At 41.6% G+C, this 23450-nt stretch overlaps 1 protein-coding gene across 3 annotated transcripts in view; it reads left to right on the top strand.

Moving 5' to 3' along the window:
- The window catches only part of GRK5 (G protein-coupled receptor kinase 5), a 300122-nt gene that overhangs the window by 210260 nt on the left and 66412 nt on the right, over positions 1–23450 (top strand). For all 3 annotated transcript variants that reach the window (XM_072623961.1, XM_072623963.1, XM_072623968.1), the window contains one exon: positions 3964–4041. In XM_072623961.1, the coding sequence (XP_072480062.1) occupies positions 3964–4041 (78 nt within the window). The remainder of the gene's footprint in view (positions 1–3963; positions 4042–23450) is intronic.

Here is a 23450-nt window from a genome sequence, read left to right on the forward strand (position 1 = left end):
GATGACCCAAAGACTCTATAGCTAAAAAATGTCAGACCTGAATGTTTAATAGGTAGTTTTTTGAAAGAAAATATGCTTAGTATGGTACTATGCTGAACATAGAATGTTAGAGCTGGAAAGAGCTTTCGAGAGCATTTCGTCCAACTGCCTCATTTTACAGATGTGGAAACTGAGGCCAAAAGAAAGGAACTGACGTCTAAAATCACACATAAGAAGCCTCAAAGACTTTGTATTATATAGCTCACTGCCTCAAGCTTGTTAAAAGTTAAACGTATTCTGGGGCAAGATTTTAACAGAAAATTAGGTAGAGGAATTACTTTAAACCCTTCATCTCCAACTCATTATTTCTTAAAAAAAAAAATCTAACCTGTGATTTCTTTCAAGTAAGCTAGAGCTCCAAGTGATTAACTTCCTTTTCCTCTGCAACAAATAGTTTTAGAGTGGTCTGGAGGACACTTAGAGGTTACTTACCCAAAGCCACACAACTTTTGGGTCAAAGGTGGGACTTGAATCCAGATCTTTCTGAGTCCAATGCTAACTGTTTACCTGCTATGTTTCAAAGCCTCTCCTTTTATGTCTTAAAAGAGCTAGTGAGATTCCTTTTCACTCTGCTTACAGAAACGCAGTTTCTCTTTAATTGAGGTCATTGTCTTACAACTGTTTACCAGGGTGAGCTCTCATTTTAATTCTAGGGCTGTTAGAATATCCTGTTATTTACTAGTTAAATATGGACCTTGAAGACATTAGGTAGAAACATCAGGGCTTTACCTGAGAAGGGATGGGTCTGTTGCATGTTTTTTACTCCTGTTCCCAGAGCCTGGCTCTTTCCCTACTCTGCATCTTTACAGTTTCTCCTTCAGGCCTAATCTTCCACCTTTTTCTTTCCCTCTTCTGTCTGTCCTTTTTTATTTTTCCTTTTAGAAATAGGTTCCTTCATTAGTGACTTACAAAACGAAGTTGGAAACCATTGGCTTGTTTTTCAACGCAAATGTTCTTCCAGTGTTGTTGACCTGACGTGGACTCTGAATGAAAAGAAAAGAAAGGCCTTTTGATGTTAGAGCTGGTGTTCTGTGTCCCAATGTGCTCCCGGTTCCTTCCCCTGTGGAACTAGGGCTGGTTTGCTGAGCTGATCTTTCTCTGGGAGGTGGCTGACCTGAAAGAAATATTTGGTTTTGGTTTCACACACAGAGGACTAACATTTTTAGCCAGTTATTGAAATTGATCAGTGACCCTCACACTTATATTTAGTTGAAGGGTCTTGAGAAATATTTTAGGATAGTGAGCATTCAATGTTCCAGGCAGGGCTGAGCTACCCTCGATGATATTCAAACAGCTGCCCACTCAAGTTCCAATAAGTATTTGAAAGTAGTCTGGGGCAGTTCCCATGGTGCCATACCAGGTCTTCCTTTTGAGAGTTGATTCACAAGCTAATTCACTGTGCTAAGTGCTGGGGATACCAAAAAAAAAAAAAAAAAAAGGCAAAAACAGTCTCTGTCCTTAAGTGGTTCACATTCTGACCAGGGAAACAATAAGCAAACTTCTAGCTACATACAAGATATATTGACCCCGAGGCTTTCACCTTCTGCTGTTTTGTTTTGTTTTTTCAGACTTCCCTGGTGAAGTGGAAACACTGGGGTTCAGAATCCCTGAGTCTATATCACTCCTTTCATTCATAGATCTGCAATAATTCCCTAATTACTTGCCCTTTCTCAGCCGTTGCAACATGGTGTGTTAGTCCATTTCCAGCATACACTTCCCCCTTTCTTTGCCATTCCCTATCTGTACATACTTCCGACCATAAGAGTGCATTTTCTAGGTCTTATTTACAAAGCAAAAGAGAATATGGAAATTAAGATATGCTATACCAGGATAGGGTAATTTGAAATGTATTAAAAAGGCCAGGAGATATCTAAATAACTAAACTAGTGAGTCCTGCTACTGTTACCCAACCTAGCTTGGTCATGATTTGCTATGTGTCTGGAATAACTTGCTCCCCTGTGGCCTTGAGATGAGAACGATGTGTTTGCTCTCTGAACACCGTCATACTGTTTGAGAGGTTCACCCACTTGGATATACAAGTGAGCACTCATTCTACTGAACATCCCTGGATTACTTTCAATCGCTTAAGAACTAAATATTACCCCCAATTCCTGCAATCAAACAAAAACGGGATATACAATTGGTTCATTATCTTAAAAATCAAAATTATTCAGTCCAATCCATAGTTCATTACTAAATTTCACAAAGTAAATCCTGTTCTTTTCACAAGTTTCTGGAAGCCATTGTTTTTCCTTCTCTTATCCTGGAAACATGCAAAAAAGGACAAAGGACCCTTCAGGCCATCAGGCGTATGTGTGTGTGTGTGTGTGTGTGTGTGTGTATGTGTGTGTGTGTGTGTGTGTTGTATGACTCTGTGTGACTGTGTGACTATGTGACCTGTCCATTTGGTAGAGAGGAAGGGGGAATAAGGTGGAAAGGAGTCAAAGGGAGAGTGAAGCATCCAGGGAAAGCAGACTGCTTTCTGCCCTCTGGAAACAATTAAAAGTACCAATTCTATAAGCTCCACCTAGTCCTAGTAAATGGCTAGTTCATTAGCCCTAAGTACTTGTTTGGTCTCCCGGGCAGAGATAGAATCAGAGTCCAATCATCTACTCCAATTCTCTTACTTTACAGAGAAAGAAAATGAGACCCAGAGAAGCTGGGATTCAATCCCAGGTCTCTAATCTGATACTCTTTCCGCAACTTTACCCTGATTCTGAATATTTTCGAAGTTACGTTCTTTCCCTCCTCCCTTTTCATGTCCGTCTCCCATGTTAAAGAGTGTAGTTCAATCTTGACTAATTCCAGTGGATAAGATCTTCAGACAGGAGGAAACAGACTTCTTAATGTTGTTGACCAGTATTTGTAGGGAAATCCATAGGCTTCCCAAATCATCTGTTTTCCAAGATGGCATACTGAACTAGAGCGGGGAAAAACTTTACTAAGAAGGGGATAGAACTGGGAGGTTATCTTGAAGAAGGAATGAAGGAGGGATAAAGAACCTACAGGGAAGTGCCTGGAGAAGGCACTTCAGTTCATCTTTGCTGCTGAGATCATTTTCTCCTACCTTCTTTTAAACAGCAATGCTTTTGGACTATGTCTAACACAGTAAGTACAAGGCTTTGGGTGGTAGGGTTTCTTTTAATAGCTATAAACAATGTAATTCCCTCATCCAACACACAGCAAAGAAGCTGTTGCAAAAGCTCAGTTCTGCTGAAGCTTCTCATTTTCTTGATTTTTTTTTCCCTTGGCAAATGTCTAAGCTATGAGAGAATAAGACCATCTTGGATCAAGGAGCATGAGCCTCAGAGGAGGCTGTGTCTTCTTTCGGATTTCAGTCCCATTCTTGTGAACTTGGAATATCTGGATTATGGAATTTTCCTTAAATGGGACATTCTCCTGGCCTCCCCTTTAAATGTCAAGCTACCCTTTCCTCTTGTAGAAGAGTTTTAAGTAATAGATATCCATGATATCAGTGTCTGGGAGCCAGAAGACCTGGGTTCTAAACAGTAGTGTATCAGTAAATGTTCAACAATTAGCTTTCTAGAAAATAAATGCATTATTAATATTTTCTCCATCACGTTCTTAAGTATAGACATCAACTGAAACATAAATAAAGGCAGATTTGTCGTGTTTGCTGATTTCGGCAGTGTAAATGTTCCCAGTAAAATGTTAATAATTGGCTTTTGAGAGCCTGTGTGAGCTGGCTCCAGCGCACCCTTACTTCTAGGCCTGGCTTTGCCACTACGTGGCTGTGTGACCTTGAGAAAGCTGTCTTCTCATGTGCCTCAGTTTGCTCATCTATAAAACGAAGGGAGTTGGATAAGATGACTGACCTCTAAGGTCTCTTTCAGATCTAATATCTTATGCTTCTATGAAGTATGTAAGCCAGAAATATTGATTTTTTTTTTCTTTCTGTTCCAGGCAGAGTATGAAATTACACCAGATGAAAAACTGGGAGAGAAAGGGAAGGAAATCGTGATGAAATACCTCACCCCAGAGGTAAGGGGCAGCCAAAAACACATAACTACAAGAATGTGAGTCCTTACTCCACCAAGCAGAGAACAGAAAAATATCCAACAGCCCATGTTCGGAAAGGCTGAGATAATGACCCCCAGGGAACAAAATCCAGGGATGAAAACAGCCTGGAATCATGACTGCGAGTCAGACTCCAGAAATATCATTTTTCACCCAAAGAATTCAGAGGGCCTAAAGGACTTCAGAGGTGTGAGGTCATCAGCTCCTTGAGGCCGATTCCTGGACCAGAAGTTAGCCTGGGAGTCTGGTCACACCTCTTTGGAGACAGGAGATCCCCTATGGATCATGATATGACTGAGTTTGTTGGCCCAGAGGGCCCACAAACCAAATCTTTCAAGAGCACATGCAGAGTGTGATTCAGGAAGCACCAGCTCAGTGATTAAGGGTGGATCACAGAAAGCTAGGGGTAGAAGGGACAGAGAGGTACTTTGGGAGATAGTTGTCTGAGGTATGCCCCAATTCATGGGCTGAGGCACAGGGGAAAGGAGTTTAAGGATCTAGTGCCCCTGCTCTTCCATTCTGTTCATCTCCAGGAATTAAAAAAAAAAAAGGAATCTAGTATAAAGAAAAAGTCCCTGAACCTGCGGTTGGGGGTGGGTAGGAAGGAGCCATAGATTTAGAGCTCAAAGATACTTTAAAGCTCACCTCCTCTAATTTCCTCATTCTGTAGATGGGAGAAATTGAGGCCCAGGAAGGATATACAGTTTGCCCAACATAACATAGCAGTAAGTTTCAGAGCTGGGATTTGAACCTTCTTAGGGTCGTCTGATGCAAACCTAGTTTCCTTTCTACCAGAGACTTGGGTTTAGTCCCTTCTCTGCTGTAACTATATGACCTTATGCCGGTTGGTTAACCTCTTGGTGTTTCAGTTCCCTCATCTATAAAGAGAGGGATGGGAGGGAGAGAGGGTGGAATCACATGTTCTTAAAAGTCTTTCCTGTGTTGTCATTGCTGCAATGTTGGGGACAGAGGGGAGTTCAAGGTGGCCCCTTTCCAGCCTAGCAAAGGAATTGGGACTGATGGCAGGAGCTGCCACTGGAACCTTTCTTTTATTTGCTTCCTTCCCTCACTGACCGGGGTTAACCTCTGTGCAGAAGCCACTGCCAAGAAGCAATAAATGTGGGGCTTTAAACACATGAATTATCTTCAGCTTAAAGCCGCTTAAAACCTCATAACAGTAACCAAGCCCCAAAACTTCTGCTTTAGAAGATTTTACAAGTGTGGTGTGTGTCATCCTCCAGGGAGCCTAGATAACTCCTCCAGCTTTCTTGTTGAAGTGATATAGTACATTTTGGCCAAGTCAAATTGAAAGGAGTAGGGTGGAGGTCTAAGCCTTTTCATTAATTAATTCTGTCCCCACAATAAATTTTTTCCTACAGTTTCAAGCCTTTCTGAGGATCTCTTAGAACCAATTTTTACTTAACTAGTCAGGAGTAATAGGCCCTAGATATGAGTAGGACAAGAAAGGTTGCTGTCTTAAACCCTTTCTAGTTAGTGACTGACTCAGGGCATGAATTCTTATTTCTGTACACTAAGTGATGAAACATGAAATAAAAGATAATAGGTCCCCTTGGTGGAGTCTATTATAACAATGATGGTGATGATAGTACCATCTACATTTGTATAGCGTTATCGTATTTTATCAAAATTCTTTTTCATATATTGTCATTGACTAGGTTCTTCCATTTTGCAAGTGTGTGGAACTGGGATCAGGAAACTGAGGTTCAAGCCTTAGTTTAGTCATTAATGAGCTGTGTGACCTTGGATAAGTTAATTCTTCCTGGGCCTAGTTCCTTTATCTGTTCAGTGAGGAAAGGTTGGACCAGGTGAAATCAGAACTCCCTTAACAACTCCATGCATGCAATATGGGGAAAAAAATAGCTTCCCCCCCCCTCCCCTTAATGAGTCACTGTGGACAAAGAATGCATCTCCTAGTGGCCAGTTTGCCGGCAATGAGTTTCTCTGTATCTTTAGCCAAGATGATCCTTGGAAAGTGGTTGACATCTGTTGTCAGGGCTATGCTCAAAGCCTTTAGTGTTTGGCAGAATAGGACTGACCTTCTGCTCTGCTGGCAAAGCATTCGCGAACCCAGGGTCATCTCTACACCATGACGAGGCATCAGATGAGGATTTAATAGTCTAATAATCCTACGGTCTTAAAATAATATCGAACCAAAATAATATCACCCTTGGGTCAGTCCCTTTCTGTCTTCATTATATCAACATGGAAACATATTACTCTCAATCTGGATCCAATTAGAAAAACTCTCACTTTTCTCCCCTTTTTCTCCAATCAACTCATCTCAGGATATCATCTGCCATTTTCCCACTATTGTAGTCATTATGAAAGACTCAAGGGACTATAAGAATATGGTCTGTGGCTTCATTGAGCTTATAATCTAGTTGGGGAAAGGAGATAGAAATATATAAGGAATTAAATGCCAGTAGAAGAGGTAGCTAACTGTGGAACATATTTATTTTTCATCTCTCCCTTGCATAATCTGTCTTCTTTCAATATTCAGCTCAGACTTCCTCTATGAAGTCTCTTCTAATTATCCCTCCACAAATTAACTTATATCATACTTGTCAGTGCACACTGGTTCCCCTGGTAGAATATAAGCTCCTTGAAGGCAGGAATATTTTGTTATTGTCTTTGTATGTCCAGCATCTAAGTCTTGTACATCATAGGTTCTTAGCAAGCATTGATTATCAGTCTGGTGATACAAGAGCTGTAACAAGGGAATGAGTAGTTACTTCACAAATGGCTGGTACAGGGATTAAGTTCTTCTCTAAGATGAGTGGGTTGGACTAGATTATATCAAAAGACTAGATCTGGAGGTTTCTTCCATCAATAATATGTTCTCCTCCTCCAACAGTCTGTGTTCTGATATTTTCTCAAGCCGTTTCAAGCATCCTGTATTCTAAAGTTCCAGAGTTTCCAGCTCTGACATATATTCCAATAATCAAAGTTTTAAGATTCTTTTGTAGTGCTATGATTTTGTTCTATACGAATTCAAATAAGGGAGAGGATACTAGAGCCCAGAGTAGTCTGACAAGTGGTCCTGAAGAATGATTTCAACTCTCTTGAAGCCTTCGTCTTTCTCTGTCCATTTTGTTCTAATTTTATGTAGAATCTCTTGCAAGTCATCCATGTTGACAAGTTAATACGTATCATGCTCAGATCCTGGCTAACACACACATACACACACTATATCCCTACCACTGCTAACATAAAGTGTCTCAGGACATGAAATGTATTGATTTCAACAAAGTTTAAAGATATTGTCCTTGGTCCTCTATGGATTATAGATGGACAGTATAAAGACAGAACTGAGATGTTGAATGAGGCCTGTGTTAGCATCATTCAAGAACCAACAAAGATGGAAAGGCTGGTTGAAGCAATTTTCTCCAATGAAATGGTTTCATCTGCATTCATTCTCTCAGCTGCTAGGAAATAGACCAAGTGAAGACAGCTGCCAGGGAAGTATTCTTTCAGTTTATTTTCTTCTCAAAGATTTGCAGGCCTGAATATTGTTCTCAGTACTCCACTGAGTGGAGAGCAGTAGCTCCCTTTAGAAATTCAGATTTTCCCTTTGTTTTTATAAACAATGATAGGATAAGGCAGGGAAGTTTATTCTTGAAAAAGGGGAAATTGCTGATCAGCCCATGTCTGGGGCCGTCTGTTTATGCACAAAAGAAATCTGTTCCAAGTTCTTATTTGGCTCTTTGAGAAATATCCACCTTTCAGAAGAAAAAAAAAACTTGAATGAAAGGAAATAATAATTGCAAGTTCCCTCATTCCCTACCCCTTCCTTTCCTCTTCTCCCTGTCACCTAACCATGTTCTGAATGTTTGCAATAGGCAAGTTCAAACTGAAAAGTTCTTCTGGGAACTTTACTGGATTCTAAAAGGGTGAAAGGAGTGGTAAAGGCTCTCCAGTGGGCCAGTTTGTTTATTCATAATGGTTAGAGCATAGATTTGATGAGCTGTGTTACATTCATTATTTCATTTGATCTTCACAACACAGTCAGTAAAGACGATTCTGAGGAGGAACGAGGGGAATTGTCCTCACCAACTAAATTAGATTTTTAAAGACATGTCCAAAGGATAGATGCAGGGGTAGGTAACAAGCAATGAATATAAAAACATAAGATAGTTCTGAAAGGAGAATGACTGAAGTGTTAAAGCTTGGAATGAGTTAAGCCTGACAAGGAAAGCTCAGAATAACAAAAAGAGACCATAGTGGATGGGGTGGTGATAACTAATGACAGAGAACAGGCAGAGAAGCTGGCCTTTGTTTTTGTTTCTGTTTTTTTCTGCCCAAGAGAATGAACTTTGAACTAGAAAAGACAGTACAAAAATGGTGGATGGGAAGTTGGTGTTAAAAATAAGTATATAGTGCTGTGCTAAGGGGTATCTAACTGCCCCAATGAGTTCAAGGCACAGCTCAAACGAATTATACCCTTGACTACTAAAAACCTGCCATATTTGACTGTTTTACTCTTTGCAGTGAACGTTGAAAGGACAAAGAGAATTGGTGGTGAATCATAGGATCAGAGAGGGGTAAATACCCTGATGGAGACAGAGAGAGAGACAGAGAGACAGAGACAGAGACAGACAGAGAGAGACACAGAGAGACAGAGACAGAGAGAGACAGACAGAGAGAGAGAGATAGAGAGAGAGACAGAGAGAGACAGATAGACAGACAGAGACAGAGAGAGAGAGACAGATAGACAGACAGAGACAGAGACAGACGGAGACAGAGAGAGACAGAGAGACAGAGAGAGTCAGAGAGAGAGAGACAAAGAGAGAGAGACAGAGAGAGAAGGGAATGGAGCCTAAAACCTATAAGCTGGTTAGAATGCAAATGAGTAGAATTGGTTTCATCTATGGAAGAATTTTCAAGCTCGAGCTACCTCCAAATGGCATAAGCTGTCTCAGTAGTAGTATGTCTCCTCCCTAGAAGTCTTTAGGTAAAAGCTGGGAGGCCTCTAATAGGCTATGTTGTCGGGAAGATTTTTTTTTCAGGCATGGGGAAGATTAGATGGCCTCTGAGTTCCTATCCAACCTTGAGATTCTGTGATCCTGTTGAACTGATATTATCATTTTCATCTTGCAAATGAGAAACCTGAGGCACTGAACAGTGAAGAGATTGCCCAAGGTCACATAGCTGGAAAGCGGCTGAGCCAGTGCTGGAATCCAGACCTTTGGATTCCCAGTCCAAGGCTCTCCATTCTAATATGTTGTCTGTCAGTTTGTTTTTTTCCTCTATTTCTCAACCACAAATTGAACTCCCTACTGTTGATTTAACAGTCATCTAGAAAAATGTTCAGACACCTAGGAGATATCAGGTAAGAAAATATTAAATTCATCTTTAATCATGAATTTAAAAAAATTCAAAATGGAATATCCATTATCTATTTAGGAAGAGTTATTTGTTATACATAGGAGCAGGATGTTATTCTTACTCTTTGCTAAGGGTCTGTACTCTTATCTCTGTTGCCATTATCTTTTGTCTCTAGAGATTTTTCCCTACCTGCCTATCCTGATGTCTCTGTAAGGAGGGAGGAAAATGAAATGGGAAAAGGTATTGAGCTATTTTGTTCAGTAGGCAGCACTTTTGAGCCATGCTAGTGAAATTCAACCCAGCACCATCCCCATCTTGGTGAAATCCCTGAGGTCTTCAAATGTTTGGGCCAGTTAGGATAAGTGTGTTGTATCAGAAATCCTCCTAGTACACTCGTGAGCCTTTGGCATCTATCTGGATTTGGGGCTATGCCAGGGATAGGGAAAAAACATCCATTTCCCTCAAGTATTCCCTTAGCTTGTAACTCAATCAAGCCACAAGCATTTATTAAGTACCTACTATGTGTTAGGTTCTGTCAAGTGCTAGGGATGCAAGTATAAAGAATACAACAATCCCTGCCCTAAAGAAAGAACCTTATATTCTGTTTCAAAGTAAGGTTTTATTGGTATCTTTTGTTTTTATATTACCTAAATTTCTCTGCCATCTTCTCCATGCCCTTTCCCAGGGAACCATCCCATATAACACAGACTGTTTCTTAAGAGAGAAGGAGGAGGAAGAAGAGAAAAGGATCCATGAAACTGATCAATCCATTGAAAAAACTCTGAAATTCTATTCTGGAGCTGCCCTCTCATTGCAGTCTTGTTTGTTCTTTACAATTCTGCAGTGTTCATTTGTTCTGTAGTTATCATTTCTTTCATTTAATTGTTGTCATTGTTGATAATGTTTTCTTAGCTCTTCTTACTTCACTCTGCAACAGTTCCTATAAATTCTTCCATAGTTTTCTATATTCATCGTGTCATTTCTTATAGCACAGCAAAGTTCTATTGTATTCACATGCCACAATTTTTTTAGCTATTTCTAAATTGATGTAGATCTCTTTTGTTGCCAGCTCTTTGAAGTTTACATTGTCTTGAGGGAGGCAACATACACATATATGAGTATATGCAGAATAAATATATAGAAGTATATGCAGAATAAATATAACCAGAATAAAACAAAATAAACATACATTAGCCTTCCTTAGCTGGGGAAAGCAGCAGTTGGGGAGGATCAGGAAAGGCTTTCACAGGGTGGGGAGGGAGGGGTTCTGGTCTAGTAGAAGAGACTCCCATCTCCTCAACACTGGAGTATTCATCCGTAGAGCCATTTGAATTTCTTTTCCTGAGAAAATATAAATATAATTTTATGACTCTGTGTAGGTCACAGGATAGTGGAATCATGGGCACACCTTTGGGAAAGGATCCCAGTAGCACTTTGCAGAAGAGAAATAACTGTTCTATTCATGTGACCTTTGTAACAGCCCTTCAATGACTCTATTTGTCATTCTGACATAGGGTAATTTGTGAAGATCCACAGTTTATTTATTCATTTATCCAATTAGTCTCCAAGTCCCATTGATCCTATCTATATAATAGTTCTTGCCTCTGTTCTCAGCTATCCATGCCCATTGTCACCATCCAAGCTAAGGTCTTCTTCCTCTCTTATCTAGACTATTATAATAGCCTCTTAACTGATTTCCTTTCTCCATTTTCTCCTTTCTTTATCCTTCACACAGGTACTAAAATGATCTTCTCAAGGCACAGGTCTACTCGGCTCAAAAGTCTTTAATGATCTCCTATGCCCTATGGATTGAAATACAAATTCTTTAGTCAAGAATTGAAGGCTCCCCATCCCTGGTACTCCACAGTCTGTCTAAAGTCTATGTTTTCAGCCTCATTTCATACTAATGAATGCTGTGTTATTCAATCAGACTTGACCAGCTCTTCTGTAGTCTGATCCTACTTTCCCTCGCCTCTGTGCATTGGTTCAGGCCATCCTTCATGCTAGGAATATACTCCTTCCTCATTTTTTTTTCCTTTTGAAATCCTTATCTTTCTTTGAGACTCTGCTCAGGGGACATCTCCTTCATAAAACCCTATGTGATCTCCCTTGGTAGAAGTAATCACTCTGGCCTTGAATGTTCCTAGAGCATTTTATTTGGATGTCTGCTTTGCCCCATCACACTTTAGCTTTGATTATACTTATTTAGACACATGTAATAACTTCCCAGCCACCTACCCCAATCCCCAGTAGACTCTGAAGGAGTTTAGGGCATGAATGGTTGTATCATTTTTACCTGTGTAAAAGTGCATTGCACCTAACAGCTATTTCAATTTCATGCTCATTTGGAAAAGACTCAGCTGTTTAAATTGAAAAGAGGTCAAAATGAAAGAGAATCAACACCGAGGAAAGCTTGGAACTAAATCTCATCTTGTAAATTACCTGAGCCTCGTTGACTTGATCTCACCTGGGCTTTGTTCAGCAACTTGTAGCATCAGAATTCACCACTGCTGCAGCGGTTGTTTATCCTACAAATAAAGCAGAAGAGAATGTGCCTATGTAAACAGTGTCACTTTTCCCTTCTCCATCATGTCTGGATGGTTATGCCTAGCGATCCTTGAATTGACAGGCTACTTGCTCAAGGGGTGCACATTTCTCTCTTTTTCACCTTCTAACACCACAAGAAGGCGACAGTTGGAGGCTGGGTCACTTCCCTCTTTCCCTTTCCTTCTCATGAAAAATTGCCCAACCCAGAGGCTCTTCATTAAACTTTGCTGGATGTTTGAAATATTCTCCCAACTCAAAGACCTGCTGGCCTTTCCTTAATTCTGATTTCCTGATTTCCACAAAACTCTTTTCAGTTGTAAAGGTTTGGGCCAAGTTGAAAGTTGAAATCTGACTTTCTCTCTTGTTTAAAGGATTGCAAACAGTTATTCTTTCTTCCTTTTGGAGTACTTCTTTTCTCTATTAGAAGCTTTCATTTTGGCCAAGCTGTGCAGAGAACATGCACACCTCCCCATCTCTGGGCCTCAGATGCTGAGAGTTTCACCTAACAACAAGTGGAATTGGGACAGAAGCAGTTTCATCCCGTGTGCGTGAGTGCGTGTGTGCGTGCGTGTGTGTGTTTTCTGATCTCCCTCAATAAGACAAAACAATAAATCAACGTTTTCTTTTGGTAAAATGAAGCAACTAGGTAGAATAGTAAGAGAAGAGTGCTGAATCTGGAGTCAGGAAGACCTGAGTTTAAATCTAACCTCATACATCTACTGGCTATGTGACCGTGGGCAAGTCACTTAACCTCTGTCCGCTTCTGTTTCCTCATCTGTAAAATGAGGATACTAAAAAGCACTCACTTCATATGGTTATTGTGAGGATCGAATGAGATAACACGTCAGGTGCTTTGCAAACCTTAAACCCCTATGTAAGTGTTAGTTGGTGGTGGTGTTAATCCAGACTTCCTTTGATTTTTCTAAGAGACTACTGGGTAAATTGTCAGGCAAAGGTTTACGGATAGCCTAAGCTATATCGTTCCTTCCTTCCAAAGAATCAGCAAAGGTGATGTTCTCAAAAGATTTCCAGGTATGCAAAACACCTGAACTCCGAAGAGGAAGCTCTGTCTCTTCAAATCCTGGTCATTGTTCAAGATCAAGTTTAAAGCTCACCTCTTTCATGAAGCCTTCCCTGTCCTCTCTGGGCCTTAATGATTTTCCTCTCTTCCCTTTACTACAATTGAACTCTTATAGCTTTGGATAATTGTTTCAGATGTATTCGTTTTATTTTCCCAACATGATTAAAACCTCCTAGAGGGCACCAGACAAGAGTTGATAACAGTTTTGCCCTTGAGGAAGCCTGTTCATTTCTTTATATTTATACCTTGATATTCTCTACAGGACCTAACACAGAGTTAGGCACATAGAAGGCCCTAAAAATATATTGCTGGTTGATCAGTTGGGCAAGCTGAGCCTACAGCTGAAGTTGGGGCTGAGGGAAAGAAAATACCCCAAACAAGAATACCAAACTGTACCCATTCCATTCAGGGGCCTCAGCCTGTGGCAAAGCTCACACTATGGAGTCAAACAAGGTCAAATCCTAAACCCAGTGTCTCTTCCTGCTGTGGTTCTCAAAACATTTGGTCAAGGAGAAGAGCCAGGATTTACTAGCATCATTAACAAATGGTACCATGTTTTTCCCCCCAAATCAAAATTGTAACACTTATTGTAAAAAATGCCTTTCTTTCTCTACTGTCAGTTGGTTAGAACTTCCTCACAAGTCTGTATATTGTATTATTTCCAGTTTTTCAGAAAATATGTTCTCTTTATCACATGATCGATGAATTTAGGGTTAGGGTTAGGGTTAGGGTTAAATGTGCTCTGAAGAGCTCTGTGTGGCCCCAAGACTGGCCCCATAACTAGAGTAAGGCGACTAAAGCTTTGTCTGAGAATGATGAATTTAGAGGAGACTGAAAGCACTTGCCATTCCTGAGCAACATAGAAAAAACTCAGAGCTTAGAGCCTAATTAGCAAGTGTAATTAATTAAAATAGGAAGCTGCCTAGATGGCAGCAGCCAGGATGAACTCCATAGCTCCCCCAACTCCCCAACTAAGCATGTGCTTTGGGTGCTTGTCCCAGGTATGACTGGTGGTATTTATTCCAGGTGTAAAGACTCTTAGTTATGGCTCTGCCCACCTTTGCTCTTTGGCCATGCCCTACACTACAGCATTAACTGCAGTCCCTCGTGACTTTTCCTCAAGAGAAACAAAGATGGAACAGATTTGGAGCCAGGGTCCATCTTCCTAATGAGGATAATGGTAGTGAGCAGCAGGAAATAGACTTTCCTATAGCGTGTTTCTCCCAGCATCTAAAAGCACTTTCTAGCCATTACCTCATTACCCTTCACAACACGAAGGCCCTTAGAGGTTGAGTCTTTAATCTATTGGAAACCCTGCCTACACTGGGGGTGGGCACTTAATGGCTAAAAATGATAGTACTAGCCTTCAGGAAATGGGATCAGATGGCAATCCTGTTTCCAGAAGGGCAGTTTGATGATTTTGCCAGGGATCACACATTTACCTAACTTCAAATCAAGAATGAGGGCTCATGATTGGTTGGTCAGGGCTTTTCCACTGGTGTTAATTCTGATGGTGTCCTCGAGTGTCTCCAAATGGTTTAATTAGAGCTGTAAATCACCATGGCTTTGGGTATATGTTGACACCTAGGGCTTTTTGGATCCTGGTCCTAGGTTGGTCTGGATGTGTTGCCCTTGGCAAGAGCCTTTCCATGGGGAGGGAGGGAAAATGTGCATATGAGAAGTGATTGGTGTTTCTGAAGAGAGCTACAGAATATTGACACAAGAAACCCCAAAACAGATGGAGAGATGCAAACACTGATGTACTCTGTTGGTGAAAATATGGCCGGAATTTTTTTCCAACAATAACAACAACAACAAACACCCCATGCATTCCCCCCCACCTCTCTGTCCTGGTTTTGTTTGGAAGCCATGTATTATGTCTTCTGACATAGCTATTTACGGTCAGTCAGCGTAACTGGCTGTGACGGCCAGTTTGACGGAAGGTTTGTTTGATTTTTTTTTCCACATGGTCCTGAAGGTTTTGATTAAGAAGGTGGAAGAATGGAGTTCTTTTCCCCCTGTCAGCCAGAGCTTAAATCAACCCTCAAGTTAGGAAATAATTCTCTTAGTGCTTGGCCTTTGCCAAAGGTCCCTTTGTCCTGTTTGGCTATACTGTTAGAAGTACGGTTGATAGTAAGCCAGAGCTTTGAGATAACGATGATAATAGCTTGGATTTTGAGAGCACTTTTCATTTTAGAGTGTGCTTCCTAGACAACACTGCAGGGATGATTATTTTGATCTTCAAGATTGGGAAATTGAGACTTGGTGATTAAGGGACTTGCTGAAGATCTAATAGTTCCTTCCCCCCTCCCCTGATTCTTGTCTCAGTGGCTGCAGATAAATGTATGCTTAGCAGGGTCCCCTCAGTTGGAGCCAGCCAGCTCTTGAAGGATCAGAGATTCAGAGCTAGAAGAATCCAAGGCTTATAGATCTAGTGATTCACTAAATTCAATTCAATAAACATTTATAAATCACGTACTAATAAGCAAGGCGCTGTGTTACGTGGTGGTGATACAAATAAGAAAAAGAAAAACATTGCTTGTCCTGAAGGAGGAGGAAAAGACAACACACAAAAGGAAGCTGGCACCAGGGCATAGGATGTTCCATGGAGTCAAAACCAAGCAGGGATAGTGATGAAAAATGGAGAGTTACATGAAGAGTTCAGAAAGTTGTGGAGTTTATTGTTCCACCCCTCAACCAATATATCCGTAACAATATGCCCCCCTTATTCAGAGGGGAGAGGCACCTGAGGGAGTTGAGAAGGTGCAGAGTATAAAAAATACAGGATCTTAGAGGTTCTCTCTTCCCAATCTTCTCATTTTACAAATGGGGATATTGAGTCCCAGAAAGGTGAGGTGACTTGCAGAGTCATATGTGTGGTGACAAAGGCAGGATCTGAACTCAGATCCTCTAATTCCAAATACACTGCTCTTTCTCCTGTACCTTATTGCTTCTCTAGGGACCATAGCAGGTCATCTAGTCCAACCCCTTCCTTTTACAGATATGGAAGCAGAGGCCCAGAGAGGCCTTGTATGAGGTCACAAAGGTGACAAATGACTCTGACTTTAAATTCAGTATGCTTTCCACTTACACCCCTTTCAGGGTGGTAAGGAAAAAAGAAGAATGACATCGTTGGCCATCTAGAACTATGTTTTAGAGTGACAAATGTCCATAAGAATCATAGAATCCAAACCCTTCATTTTGTAAATGAGGAACTTGAATCTGGAGAAATCCTGAAGATTATTAGTACTGATACCCATGGCATCTAGCTCCACACTCTGTCTTCTGCCCAGTATATTCTGCTACCCTATTTTGTAACTGAGTTTCTGCCCACTGAAGCAAGGCTATACTTTGGCAAATGAGAGCAAAAGTGCCTCGGTCCCATATAGCATTAATGTGAGATTGACCAGTAAAGTCAGAGGGCATCAGGAGCCTCAGCGGGTAAGTATCTGGAATTGAGAAGCAGAAGCCACACTGAGCACATTAAAGGGCAGGAGGTAAATGGTTATTTATACCTCTCCTTTCCTTTTCCAACCCCCCTGGCCCCATCCCAGGGAACAGTTCCATTCCTAAGGATATGGGGTGTTTTCTTGAGAACTTGTTTCCGTAATCTTCAGAAAGCCTACCTATTGGCAGTCATAATGTTCCCTTTACACCTTCCCTTCAGCTCTTCACCCAACCCCATTGGATTCATTCTCATTTTATTTGGTGCACCACTCCTTCCACTCACTCCGATTGGCTTTCTTCCTCCCACCCCCATTCTTATTCTGGGTCTTCCCCCTCCTTTTCATACCTACTTATTTGTAGCCGTGCATCTGTCTTCCTCTCGCTCTCTAAGTGATACTTCCTTTCTCCCTTAGAGGCACTGTAATGCAATGGAATGAGAACTAGGCTGAGTGTTGGGATGCTTGGGTTCCAGAACTAAAACATTCAATTCAATAAAAATTAAGTGCTTACTATGTGTCAGGCACTATGCTAAGCTCTGGGGATACCAAAAGAGGAAAAAGAACTCAAAGAGCTTATAGTCTAATGGGGGAAACAACAACCACTGGAGTTCATTGAGTAGAAGGAGGGGTGACAGGATCACACCTTCATTCTAGGAATATAACTTTTATGACTGCAGTGGGGAGAGACTTGAGGCAGGAAGACCCCATCAGCAGACTATTGCAGTGATCAAGGCATGAGAAGTGTGAGAGACTGCCCTAAAGTGGTGGCAGGCTCAGAGGAGAGAAGGGGGTATATTCAGGAGATGTCGCAAAGTGATTGGCAGGGCTTGGCAATTGATCAGATGTGGGGTCGGGGGAGAAATGTAGTGAGGAGTCCAGGATGACTCCTAGGTCAAGATCCTGAGGGACTGGGAGATGGTATTGCCTCTACACTAACAGGGGGAGGAGGGGGAAAGGATTAAGGGGGACATATTATCATGGACATATTAAGTTTAAGACGTCTAAGCCCATGTGGTGTAAGATGTCTGAAAGACAATTGGAGATATGAGGTTAGAGATCAGAGGAAAGATAGGGGCAGGAGAGGTAGATCTGAGAATCAGTGTAAGGAAGGTAATGAAATCTATGAGAATTGATGAGATCACCAAGAGGAAGAAGAGGACTTCTCCTATCCAGGACAGAATCATGAGAGACATCTACAGTTAGAGTGCATGACTTGGAGAAAGATCCAGCGACCAAGACAGAGGAGGAGTGGCCAGATAGGTCAGAAAAGAACCAGGAGAGACAGTGGTGGCCCCCAAAAATTACTTAGGAGAGAGTGATCCACATCAAAGGCTGCAGAGAGGTCAAGGAGAATGAGGATTGAGAAAAGATTTGGCCACTGCAGTCTTTAGTAACTGAAGAGAACAGTTTCTGTAGAATGTTAAGGTTGGAAGCAGGAAATTAGCCAGTAGACAAGGAGGGACCGAAAATAAGTGAGAAAGGGGGGATGACAGAGGGGCAATCTCTTGGAGGAGACAATACAAGGGGATCTTGGAAGTTACTTCCCTGATAGAATGCTGGATTTGGAGTCTGGAAGACCAGGGTTAACACTTTGCCCGAGGCAATCACTGACTGAATGACTAGGGCTAAGTCACTTAAACTCTCACACCTCTCTTGTCTTTATCTGTAAAATGCCCATAATAATAGACCCCTGCCTCCCTGGCCTTTAGTTGGACTCAGAAGAGAAAGTAGATGTCAAGAGCTTTGCAAATCCTTAAAATGAGGATAAATGCTTTCATTATCTGAAGGCAGATTTCTCGTCCCTCTATTTTCTCAAAGTCCTTTCTAGAACTCATGATTCTCTGTTAGACTTGCTAGCTTTCAACTGTGCCCTATCTACTTATACTTGGACTGTGTGGTTTGTGCATGGTTGAGTTGAGGACCCAAGTTCTCCGCCTGCCTGGTTCATCCAGTTTCTAGTTCGGTAATTTTAGTTAACTTCCCCAGTCTTTCCCTGCCTCATTTGTCTCCTTTGCAAAGATTTAGGAGCTGAATTAGAGGACCTCTTCCTGAACTGTACCCCTCCCCCATCACCAGCCTTCTTTGCTTGAAGTAGAATGGAATGAAGTAAAATAATCCCATTCCTTCAGGATGATGTGTCACACTCCATTTGAGTAAACTGAGCCAGATCCCCTATTCCACTTATTGAAAGACAGGGTGTTAGATAATGAAACTAGCAGTGCTTTGGAAATTAAGAGATCATAGAATTTCCAGCTGGAAAGGACCTTAAACATCATCTAATCCAATCTCATTTTATGAGGAAACTGAGGCACCAACCCAAGGTCATGTGGGTTGTAAATGGAAGAACCAGGATTAGAACTCAAGTCTTCTGACTTATATCCAACCCTTTCCCTATTACACCACATTTATCTTGGTGCCTCAGTTTTTTTATCTGTAAAATAGGGATAATTATACTTGTATTGCCTAATTCCCAATATTGTTGGGGGGAGGAGGGGGTAGACATGGGTAAAATCAGATATAACATGGTACAGTGGCTATAGTGCTGGATGGAGTCAGTAAGCTCTGGGTTCAAATCCTATGTCAGACACCTTATGTGACCATGGGCAAGTCACTTCTGTCTGAGCCTCATTTTCCCCAATTGTAAAATGAGGGGGCTGGGCTTAATGACCCTTCTATTTCTATATCTATGATCTTATGAAATTAGGTAATAGATTGTTTTTAAGTACTATACCTGTGTAAGTTATTATAATCATGTTATAGCAAAAACCATTATAGCAAAAATGGTAACAAACGATGTACCACCCATCCATCTCCCTTTCTGCCTTATGAAAAGCACTGCCTACCCACTGCCCTGTTAGAGGGAGAAGGAGAAAGTGGGCATCCCTTGTCAGCTTGACATCAACATTTAGAGCAAGCCTTCTTAACCTGGGGTCTAGGACCCTATTATAAAATACATTTTTTGATAATTATTACAGTATAATTGGTTTCCTGGATAATCTTGTATGTTTTGTTATATTCATTGAAAAATATTATTCTGAGGTATTCCTAGACTTCACTACACTGCCGTAGGGGTCCATGACACAATAAAGGTTAAGAACCCCTGCTTTAGTGGGTATCAGTGGCTTTTAGTTTTGGGCTTCCCTTTAAAGGCCCCCAAACCCCAGCTAAGGAATGGAATTCTGGGGCTGGAATGGAATGTCTTCTGTAGAGACATCGCGTGCAGAGTTTTCCCAGGGCTGACGCAGATTCCCCTTTGCTGTGTGTTGGAAGGGTCAAGGGTAGTGAGTATGCAGCTGTGGGACAAGTCCTCCCTTCCTCTCTCTTTTCCTCCCTTCCTTCTTCCCTCCCGTGCTCCCCTCCCTCCCCCAGAAAGAAGTTTCCAGCAGTGCAGTCCTTTTTTGCCTGGTGTCTGTAAAAATTCTAAATATAATCAAATGATTTCCTAGAGCTGGTCAGATGGGGTGAAACCAGCAGCGGTCGTTGGGGCCCCACATTGGCCCCCCTGGGAGCTTCTTGGTTCTCAAAAACCCATGGGTGTCTCCTCACTTTTTCCTGAAAGCTAAATCCACATTGAGAAATTGCAAATAGTTTATACAGGGAATGTCAGCTGCCCACATCTGAAAATATACACATCATTAAGCCATAAGTGCTTGCGTCTGGAGATAGAGCAGGGGGGAAAGTTTGGGGGCCTGACCTTTTGTCCATCGACTGAACCACTTTTAATTAGTGTGGAGCTGTCTGGTGGAATGTTTTTGCAAACTGAAATATAGCACATGCCGATCGTGAGAGTATGTGTTACCCAAACAACACTGGAAATGACACGCAATGAGTCAAAGTCATCTCCAGAAGCCAGAACTGAGGCAGAACTGAGCAGCATCATGAGTAGAACATGTGGAATGTAACATATAGAACACTGGCTGCTGATTCAGGAGATGTAGATTCTGACTCTGACTGTCACTAGCAATCTGTGTGACCTTAGGCAGGGTCATTTGCTCTCTCTAGGTCTAGTTTCCCCATCTATAAAAATGATGGGATTTGAAAAGACTTATTTCCAGAAATTCTAGCAAAGCTCAGGGTTCTTACTTCATTGCTTGAGGGCTCAAAGAAGGTGAGATGAGGACAATTGCCTCATTAGAGGTAGATGGGACCTCAGAAGTCATCCAGCCCAATCTTTCTGGGGTTAATAATGTAGCAGCTGAAAGCTCACCCTTGCTCTAATTGAACATGGCTCCCACATGAAGTACAGGGCCTTGCACTTAGTTGATTCTAGTAAAAACTTGTCAAATTTAATTGAACACATATATAAACTAGTCTATATCCTTTCCTGACAGATGAGTTTCACAAGAAGAAGGTAATAGAGAGCAGGACTGCATTGGATGCTTGAAAGGAGGAGCAGAAGTATTGATTGCTGGAGTGATGCTGGGAAGGAATGGGATGAGATAGGCTGGAGGTGAGGTGTCCTGAAGATAGACTTTTCCCATTTCACAGCTTGACTGAAAGCTTGCCGAAGGATCCACCTTCATATCCGTTGGTCTTTGGGGGTTTTTGGTCCTCTCCCTAATCCAGAGCAAGCTAAGTAGAGGCTGATAGCCACGTTCAATAAGAGTAAGGGTGCACTTTCAGCTGCTAAAGTATTAACCCCAGATTTCAGTCAACAAAGTAGGTTGATTTCATGACTTGTGATTGTCCAGAATTTAATGGAGGAAAGGAGGGGATGGGTCCCAGAAACACTAGAAACAAGGCAAATCATCAAGTCCCTCCATTCTTACTTTCAGGATCAACTATAAAAACTCTCTTTGGGACTCCTAACCTGGTCCCTTCCTACCTTTCTAATATTCTTACTCCACACTCCCTTCCACATACTCAACAATCCAGTGACACTGGCCTCCATGCTATTCCTGGCATCCAATATTCTTATGCCCCAATTCCATGCATTTTTACCGACAGTCCAGTGTGTTTGGAATGATCTCTTCCCCTTCCTTGTCTCCACCTCCTACCTTCCCTGGCTTTCTTCAGTTCTCAGCTAAAGTCCTACCTTCTTCAGGAAGCCTTTCCTGGTCTTCCTCTGAGGTCATCTCCATTTTATCCTTATATATCTTGTTTGTACAGTTGCTTCCTTGTTGTCGCCTCCATTAGATTGTAAACTCCTTGAGGCCAAGGAATTGTCTTTGCCTTTCTTTGCATCCCCAGTGCTTAGCACAGTGCCTATCTCTTATTAAACCCTTGATTAAGTACTTGTTGACCTGACTGGAATGCTTTCATTTTTTTTTTTTTTTCACTCATCAAGCATTTTTTTCATTACCTATGATGTGTCAGGCACTGGGGATTCAAAATGAAAAATGAAACAATCCCAAACCTCAAGAAGTCTGCACTTCACTACAAAAAGAGAGCACACAAACACATGAGTCTTCAGGATCATTAGAGGAAGGAGAGATACTTAATGATTAAAGGAAATTGTTGTAGGACACGTGGGATCTGAACTAAGCCTTGAAAGAAGCTAAGGATTTAGAGTAGCAGAAAGGAAGAGGGAGAGTGTCTGAGGGGGTTCAGAAAAGCCTGGGCATGGAGGCAGAAAGTAGCAGATGATGCTGAGTTTGGGGAACAACAAGTAGATGCATTGGAATGTAGAATGTGTGAAAGGGTGTGACGTGATAGGCAGTGGGGAGGGAGATTGGAGCCAGATTGTAAAGAAACTTAAACACCAAGCTTAAGAAGTTTTCATTTCATCCTCAAGGCAATGGGGAGCCACTGAAGATTCTCCCCTTCGCTTAGGAGGTCACCGGAAAGTGTGCTTCTTTTGAGTAGTGGGCTAAATTGGTAATTATATGCAAAGAGATTCCACAGAGACAGAAACTCAGGAAAGCTCTTAGTGATGCTAGCTAATTCAGGAAATTATTTACTTTTTCTCTTGACAGTAATGTATCATGCTGAGAGTGAGGAAACAGTCAGTGAACACACATATGCTACCCCAGAGGCTGCAGCACCATCGCTTGGTTGTTTGGGGGCAGTGTTCCTGATTGATTTTTTAGCAATCGATTGTTTCAGCTGTGTGTTGGTCCAATTCAGTGAGTAAGAAAGCAGAAGGATCCCTTCAGCAGTGCAAGGCTACAGCTGGCTAGGGCTGTGAGTTTCAAGTTTGGTTTCCCTTGTCCAGATGTGCATCACATTCTCCATTTAGATTGGTCTTCTTCCACCTATGACGGCTCTTCCACATCCCTCACACCTCCACAAATCATCCTCATCCTTCAAAACTCATTGTAAACTTCACTTTCTCCAGGAAGCCTTCCCTGACCACACTGTGTTCTTTTCCTTTCCATAACTCCTGGTCTGTATTCTGTAGATAACCTGCACTTGCTAAGAGTATTTAACCTTTTATTGTTTCTCAGTCACTTCGTGTGAGTTCATTTTGTACACAAGTTTGTTGTCGTTTCGTTATTCAGTCATATCTGAATCTTTGTAACCCCTGGACCACAGCACACCAGTACTGTCCATGGGGTTTTCTTGGCAAAGATGCTGGAGTGATTTGCCAGTTTCTTCTCCAAACAGATCACCTTAGGGCCTACTGGTAATAGATCACATTTGGGTAACCCTTCACAGTTTCATGGGGCTTCATATCCATTACCTCATGTAGCCTCACACTGACCTCTAAGGTTGGTAGTACAAATTTATCTCCATTTACCAGATCAGGATCTACAGGGCTTGTTAAGGGTCGCACAGCTAGTATAGGATGGAACTGAGATTGAAACTCAGAATTTGATTTCAAGTCTCATCCTCTTTCACACGCTCAAATGGGGCTTCAATGTGGTCTACTCTATGGCATCTGAGCCAGAATAAAATACAGATTGCTTTTGCTTAAAACCAGGACCAGCCTTCTCTGTGGGCAAAAGTGCCCATTGAGAGATCATTGAGAATCATCTACTTATCACCTATTTGGAATTTTAGGAAAGCTTCTC

This window comes from Notamacropus eugenii, chromosome 1, assembly GCF_028372415.1.
Source record: "Notamacropus eugenii isolate mMacEug1 chromosome 1, mMacEug1.pri_v2, whole genome shotgun sequence".
Taxonomy (NCBI): Eukaryota; Metazoa; Chordata; class Mammalia; order Diprotodontia; family Macropodidae; genus Notamacropus; species Notamacropus eugenii.